The sequence below is a fragment of the Colobus angolensis genome, unplaced genomic scaffold (assembly GCF_000951035.1).
Source record: "Colobus angolensis palliatus isolate OR3802 unplaced genomic scaffold, Cang.pa_1.0 Scaffold282, whole genome shotgun sequence".
Taxonomy (NCBI): domain Eukaryota; kingdom Metazoa; phylum Chordata; class Mammalia; order Primates; family Cercopithecidae; genus Colobus; species Colobus angolensis.
In genome coordinates, this window is record NW_012116066.1 from 1,601,133 (window position 1) to 1,609,007 (window position 7,875).

The 7,875-nt window shown below is 38.6% G+C and overlaps 1 protein-coding gene across 1 annotated transcript in view; it reads right to left on the reverse strand.

Moving 5' to 3' along the window:
* DOCK11 (dedicator of cytokinesis 11) overlaps positions 1-7,875 on the reverse strand; it is a gene marked incomplete at its 3' end in the record, with an annotated part of 157,159 nt that overhangs the window by 121,804 nt on the left and 27,480 nt on the right. Inside the window, exons 10-11 of the mRNA XM_011948698.1 lie at positions 4,128-4,268; positions 2,249-2,461 (exon numbers count right to left, since the gene is read on the reverse strand). Coding sequence (XP_011804088.1) covers positions 2,249-2,461; positions 4,128-4,268 — 354 coding nt within the window. The remainder of the gene's footprint in view (positions 1-2,248; positions 2,462-4,127; positions 4,269-7,875) is intronic.

The following is a 7,875-nucleotide window of genomic DNA, read 5'->3' on the forward strand; positions in this document are numbered from 1 at the left end:
AGCATTTAGGTTGAGAGGCACAAAAGGCTGGAACCCCATGGACTACCTATGTTTAATATGAACAGAGTAAGAGGTATCTGCTTAGGAAACTGAGCAACACTGAACTCAGCTAACAGAGCTGGGCAATGGACCTGGGCTGCCACAGCAATCAATTTTTAAAAATTATTGGTATTTTGAAATAAAAACAAGTTTAAGGAGAAGATATGGAGTTTGTAAAGGAATTCCTTTCAGTAGGGGAGGAATCTGTCTCTCAAAGATAAAGATTGCTCAGGCAATCTAAGTTCATCTGTTCATGCTGAATGTCTTAACAGACTTCTATTCTATTCACAAAGAGGCAGAAAAGTGTGGATTGTGGGGATAATTTACTATACTTCCATTAAGGCCATAGACATTGTAGGCAGAAAATGATTGGATGGATCTGAGCAGAATGACACTGTCAGTATGGAAAACTCAAGACAAGAAACACAAAAATGTTTCTCAATTACCTAAGTAAATCAAGCCAAAACAGGTATTATGCCTGAAGAATACTGGATAATTATAGCTATTCTAACCTACCCGGTATGACTAAAATCTCCTTAAAAGGACCCAATGCGTAAGATTTGTGCCTGAAAGCATGACTTCTTCCCCTTTGAATCTATTTATCTACAAAAGGAATGTGAATGTGTGGGACTAGACAGATTCCTCTTGAACATATATCTATCTGTGGAGGCAAGTCATTGCCATGGAAATCAAGTTTAATTTCCACCCATTTATCTGCTCTCCTTTCTGTCTTACTCAGACAGTAGAATGGAAAGAGAAACTGGACCAAACCACTCCAGCCTTCAAATCCTTTCCATTCTAAGGCCTGTGAGTACAAATGTTGGGACATATGGCCTTTTCAGCTCAAAGTTTGAGCCATCCCCTTTAGTCAGCCAGTGTTTCTTTATTCTCTAAGGTCATGTCTCTAAACAATGAACTATGGCCAAAAGAAAAGGTGAAATTACTGGAGGGCGCCTCACCTAGAAAAGGTACTTGACAGATAACAACATAGGTTTCTCTGAGGTGAGACTGCCTTCCATAACCAACATTACATTCAATTTCTTCTCCTTAAAGCTTCATCACAACTGTGAATTTCTCTCTTACCATAGCTCACTGATAAACAACTCAGACATAAAACCAGTTCAGTTTTATTACCACAAAAACGCTACACCACAAATTTGTAAAGATACTGGACTTAGTTTCAACCACAGTCAATTGGCTCCTTTGTATACAATGAAACAGCCTGACATGTCCAACTAGAGCCCAATCATGGGTGGGAGGATCAAAGACTCAGACATGCCTGGAACAAGTAAATTTCTGAATGAATATCTTAGAACAAACATCCCTGAGGCCCATTATACTATTACTTTTTTATAAAAAAAAAAAAACAAAAAACCACATAACTTGCACTAAAGCAATATTTAACTCCGTGGGGGGGGGGGGGGGAAATGAAATTATTTTTTAAAATCTATTTTCTCCAAATAATTCCATTTTCTTGTGTGATATTTTCATTAAGGAAAAATGTTTACATTACTTATAGCCTATATACTTTTTCCATTTTAAACTAAATTTTTAATTAGAAAACCATACGAGGCAAAAAACAACAACGGTTGGTCCAAAGGTAGTAAGTTATCTCAATTGATTGTTCAGTCAATTACATATTGAACTTTTTGTTCTACTCTTTCTCCCCTTGTCACTACTGTACTTGACTACACTTAAAAAAAAGAAAAAGAGGCCAGGCACAGTGGCTCACGCCTGCAATCCCAGAGCTTTGAGAGGCCGAGGCGGGCAGATCATCTGAGGTCGGGAGTTCAAAATGAGCCTGACCAACATGGAGAAACCCCACCTCTACTAAAAATACAAAATTAGCTGGGCGTGGTGGCGCATGCCTGTAATCCCAGCTACTTGGGAGGCTGAAGCAGGAGAATCGCTAGGGGAGGCGGAGGTTGCGGTGAGCCAAGATTGTGCCATTGCACTCCAGCCTGGGCAACAAGAGTGAAACTCCGTCTCAAAAAAAAAAAAAAAAAAAAGGTTCCTTTGATAACATGTTACTAGCATGTCCACTGGTTTCCATTTTTGCCCTCAAACTTCAGTCACCAGAAAAGTATCTATCGAAAGACCTTATGAGAGAGAATGTCATGAAAACATTGGTCTGAAACCACGAAATAATGCAAGAATATTTCTGTTTCTTATTCTGAACGTACTGCTAAGACTAAATGTCATTCATTACCTGCTGTATGTAGCGTAACTGAGATTCGGCAATTCCGTGAATGTAAGATTCAGGTGAAGAGCCCTTTGGGCTACCGTCACTGGCCAGTTGGGTTGAAGAGCCCCACAGCATTTCGCGGACAGATGGGGGATTCAGGTCTATATGAAAGTCTGCTGAAATCTTACAATTGTTCTTTACATCAAATAAGGCAAGATTGATAAAAAAGGGCTCAACCTGGGAATAAAAACAGTTATATTTTAAAACTGAGACTTTAGTAGGGGCATGGTGGGGAGGCGCACAAGCGCAAAATACGTTTTTTTCCCTCCAGTTTCTGTGATTACAATTCCTTTCTGAGTCCAACACTTAGCTAAAATTATATTATGGCTTATCTGCACAGAACAAAGGCTATTCCAAAACAACAGACTTCATCAAATTTTAACTTCTGTCAGGTGTAGATAATTTCACAAGTTATAAAGTTTACCAAAAAAATAGAAATCAAAAGCTACATTTAAATAACACAAAATGTTCTATGAATAAAATTTAATTCTCTACACGTAAATGTAAACTGAAACTATCTAAAAAATAATGCCAATATTACAGTATAGAAATAAATATTCTCTTCTGTTATGTTCCAACTTACTTGACTATACATTTCATAAGAGCTAATAACAATCAACATCAAATTACTTGACAAAAGCTTTGCCCTATCAGCAATTTTGGAAGACATGATTCCTCTCTACAGATGGCATTTGAAAGATGGTCACAAAGAGAAATTTCATGCCAGATGGCATAAAGATTAACCCTTTACACACAGAAAAGTCTGCTGTACTTTTAAGCTATTTTGTAAGAGAATCTATCATCACTGTTTTATTTTTAATAGACAAAACTAGAACCAAAAAATAAAGATGAACATAAAAAACAGTCTCTTTGAAGGTTTTACATTTACAGTTTCAAGGATTTCTAAGCAACTCAAATGATCCATGACAGCCATCACTTAGAATTTTCTCTGTAGGCCAAAATGAATCTAATGCTATAGAATAGTGACCGAGCCTAGCAGACTGCATAGCATCTGTATCCCAGCATGGTTATGGTGATCCTTACTTATTGCTACGAGCCAATTTCATAGAAGAAAACATATTATCTAGTAGAATTTACGCATTTGAGGATTTTGCAAGTTTGGGAGACATGCTCCTCTTGAACATCAAGAGCCTACTCTATCTGCTCTTCTGAGTAGGTAAGATTTTCACGAATCCTCAAAATGAGAACATAGTCATATTTTGGCAAAAGAAAGAGATGTATAAAATTCTTGCATGTCAGGCCGGGCACGGTGGCTCAAGCCTGTAATCCCAGCACTTTGGGAGGCCGAGACGGGCGGATCACGAGGTCAGGAGATCGAGACCATCCTGGCTAACACGGTGAAACCCCGTCTCTACTAAAAAATACAAAAAGCTAGCCGGGCGAGGTGGCGGGCGCCTGTAGTCCCAGCTACTCGGGAAGGCTGAGGCAGGAGCATGGCGTAAACCCGGGAGGCGGAGGTTGCAGTGAGCTGAGATCCGGCCACTGCACTCCAGCCTGGGCAACAGAGCGAGACTCCGTCTCAAAAAAAAAAAAAAAAAAAAATTCTTGCATGTCAAATTTATCATAATATGTGGCACTGGAATTTTCACGTAGTCAATTATTAATAGTTCTCAGTCACACAAAGATGTTTCTTCATTTTTTTATTGTAATAAGATTTCTTTTTTATATATATAAAACTTTCATTTTAGGTTCAGGGGTATATGTGCAGGTTTGTTAAATAGGTAAATTGCATGTCACAGAGGTTTGGTTTACAAATTATTTTGAGAAAGACATTTCTTTAATGCACTGATGCAAGGGGGGTAGAAGGCAAAGTCATACATACATTTGTGGGTGGTCCTTTTGCATTGTCTCCAATTTGGCCCAAGATATTGAAAGTTAAATCATGGCAATTTACCAGGAAACGTTTGTTGCACTTTTCTTCAAATGGCTTTATATCAGGTTCAATTCCTGAAAAGTCCAACCTCTATAAAAGAGATAGTATGAATCATTTTCAAAAAAAGATAGGATTCATATTAACATAGATTTACATTAATATACCAAAAATGGCAAAAATCCAACAGTTCTCTGTCCATTCTTCATTTGAACCCTTTTTATGTTTTCATTTAACAAGCCTTTGTAGACTTTTTACACTAAGGTTAAACAGTGATGGAGAAATCCTAGAGGGAGATGATGAAACTCGGATCTAAAGGCAATGGAAAAGTCACGTCTGTACTATGGCCTACAAAGTCCTACATGGCATGATTCCCTGTCTCTTCACACCGCTCTGACCTCATTTCCTACCACACTTGCCCTCTTCCCTCTTCAAGCCACACTGGCCTCCTTGGTTATTTTGCCAGCACACCAAGGACACTCCCACACCAGGGCTTTTGCACTTGCTACTCTGTCAGGAACCCTCTTCCCTCAGATAGCTGCATGGCTTGCTCCCTCATTTCCAAGTCTCTGATCAATCGACTCTTCTGCAGGGAGACTTTTCCTAACTCCCTATAGAAAACTGCACACTCCCTGACAGTCTATACTCCCTTTCTCTATCTTTCTAATATGACTTTTCATATGTGTTCATTCTTTGTGTTCCACACACAATATATGTTCCAGGACAGTCGAAATTTGGTTTCCTTTATGAGCTGTGCAGGAAGCAAAATTGACAGGAATGGGTATAGGAAGCATCAAAACTAACATGGTAGACCAAGGAGGGAAGATCGCTTGAGCCCAGGAGTTCAAGACTACAGTGAGCTATGATGGTGCCACTGCACTCCGACCTGGGTGACAGAGTCAGACCCTGTCTCAGAAAAAAAAAAAAGAAAGATTAACACAGTGATCTCTAATTTGGGAGATTCAATACAAAGTGATGTTATGAACTTAGTCGTGAAATACAAATGAATGGCAGATTTGGGGGTGCAGTGAGTAGAAATGGTGAGTTCAGTATGGAATGTGTTGTGTTCGAGGTGATGGTAGCAGGTAGTTGGAAAAATGGGAGAGGCCTGACTTAGAGATCTGGATGTGGGAGTCAGAAGCATTTAGGTTGAGAGGCACAAAAGGCTGGAACCCCATGGACTACCTATGTTTAATATGAACAGAGTAAGAGGTATCTGCTTAGGAAACTGAGCAACACTGAACTCAGCTAACAGAGCTGGGCAATGGACCTGGGCTGCCACAGCAATCAATTTTTAAAAATTATTGGTATTTTGAAATAAAAACAAGTTTAAGGAGAAGATATGGAGTTTGTAAAGGAATTCCTTTCAGTAGGGGAGGAATCTGTCTCTCAAAGATAAAGATTGCTCAGGCAATCTAAGTTCATCTGTTCATGCTGAATGTCTTAACAGACTTCTATTCACAAAGAGGCAGAAAAGTGTGGATTGTGGGGATAATTTACTATACTTCCATTAAGGCCATAGACATTGTAGGCAGAAAATGATTGGATGGATCTGAGCAGAATGACACTGTCAGTATGGAAAACTCAAGACAAGAAACACAAAAATGTTTCTCAATTACCTAAGTAAATCAAGCCAAAACAGGTATTATGCCTGAAGAATACTGGATAATTATAGCTATTCTAACCTACCCGGTATGACTAAAATCTCCTTAAAAGGACCCAATGCGTAAGATTTGTGCCTGAAAGCATGACTTCTTCCCCTTTGAATCTATTTATCTACAAAAGGAATGTGAATGTGTGGGACTAGACAGATTCCTCTTGAACATATATCTATCTGTGGAGGCAAGTCATTGCCATGGAAATCAAGTTTAATTTCCACCCATTTATCTGCTCTCCTTTCTGTCTTACTCAGACAGTAGAATGGAAAGAGAAACTGGACCAAACCACTCCAGCCTTCAAATCCTTTCCATTCTAAGGCCTGTGAGTACAAATGTTGGGACATATGGCCTTTTCAGCTCAAAGTTTGAGCCATCCCCTTTAGTCAGCCAGTGTTTCTTTATTCTCTAAGGTCATGTCTCTAAACAATGAACTATGGCCAAAAGAAAAGGTGAAATTACTGGAGGGCGCCTCACCTAGAAAAGGTACTTGACAGATAACAACATAGGTTTCTCTGAGGTGAGACTGCCTTCCATAACCAACATTACATTCAATTTCTTCTCCTTAAAGCTTCATCACAACTGTGAATTTCTCTCTTACCATAGCTCACTGATAAACAACTCAGACATAAAACCAGTTCAGTTTTATTACCACAAAAACGCTACACCACAAATTTGTAAAGATACTGGACTTAGTTTCAACCACAGTCAATTGGCTCCTTTGTATACAATGAAACAGCCTGACATGTCCAACTAGAGCCCAATCATGGGTGGGAGGATCAAAGACTCAGACATGCCTGGAACAAGTAAATTTCTGAATGAATATCTTAGAACAAACATCCCTGAGGCCCATTATACTATTACTTTTTTATAAAAAAAAAAAAACAAAAAACCACATAACTTGCACTAAAGCAATATTTAACTCCGTGGGGGGGGGGGGGGGAAATGAAATTATTTTTTAAAATCTATTTTCTCCAAATAATTCCATTTTCTTGTGTGATATTTTCATTAAGGAAAAATGTTTACATTACTTATAGCCTATATACTTTTTCCATTTTAAACTAAATTTTTAATTAGAAAACCATACGAGGCAAAAAACAACAACGGTTGGTCCAAAGGTAGTAAGTTATCTCAATTGATTGTTCAGTCAATTACATATTGAACTTTTTGTTCTACTCTTTCTCCCCTTGTCACTACTGTACTTGACTACACTTAAAAAAAAGAAAAAGAGGCCAGGCACAGTGGCTCACGCCTGCAATCCCAGAGCTTTGAGAGGCCGAGGCGGGCAGATCATCTGAGGTCGGGAGTTCAAAATGAGCCTGACCAACATGGAGAAACCCCACCTCTACTAAAAATACAAAATTAGCTGGGCGTGGTGGCGCATGCCTGTAATCCCAGCTACTTGGGAGGCTGAAGCAGGAGAATCGCTAGGGGAGGCGGAGGTTGCGGTGAGCCAAGATTGTGCCATTGCACTCCAGCCTGGGCAACAAGAGTGAAACTCCGTCTCAAAAAAAATAAAAAGAAAAAGAAAATAAAAAGAAAAAAATGACAACAACAAAATCAGACTTCCCCAAATTATTTCATATTTTCATGGAAGAAAAAACTGTAATGCACATTTTCCGAATTCAAACAAAATCAAAAATTTTCATTCGAAACCTCATGTAGGAAAAGGCAAAAGAAAGCCAAAAAATTTCATCTTCCTCAATTTCATTTTCTCAAAAAGTATTTCCCATTAGGAGAAATATTTGTAATACTTCAATACTGTAGATCTTTCCCACTTAAACAAATTAAAAACTTACTTAGAAAGTGCCATAGAATTAAATATTAACTGCATATATCTTAGTACAAAACACATCTAACTCTCATGAAAGAGGTTAAAAGACACATCTGCATATACACCTGCAGCTTCCTGCACCACCCTCCATTTAAAGTGTGATTAAGCCAGACATGAAAATTATCCTAGTTCTACAGGCCTACATCAAATGTGAAAAATAAATGTTTCATATGACGCATGTGTTCTTTATACTGGAGATATTTTCTGCCAC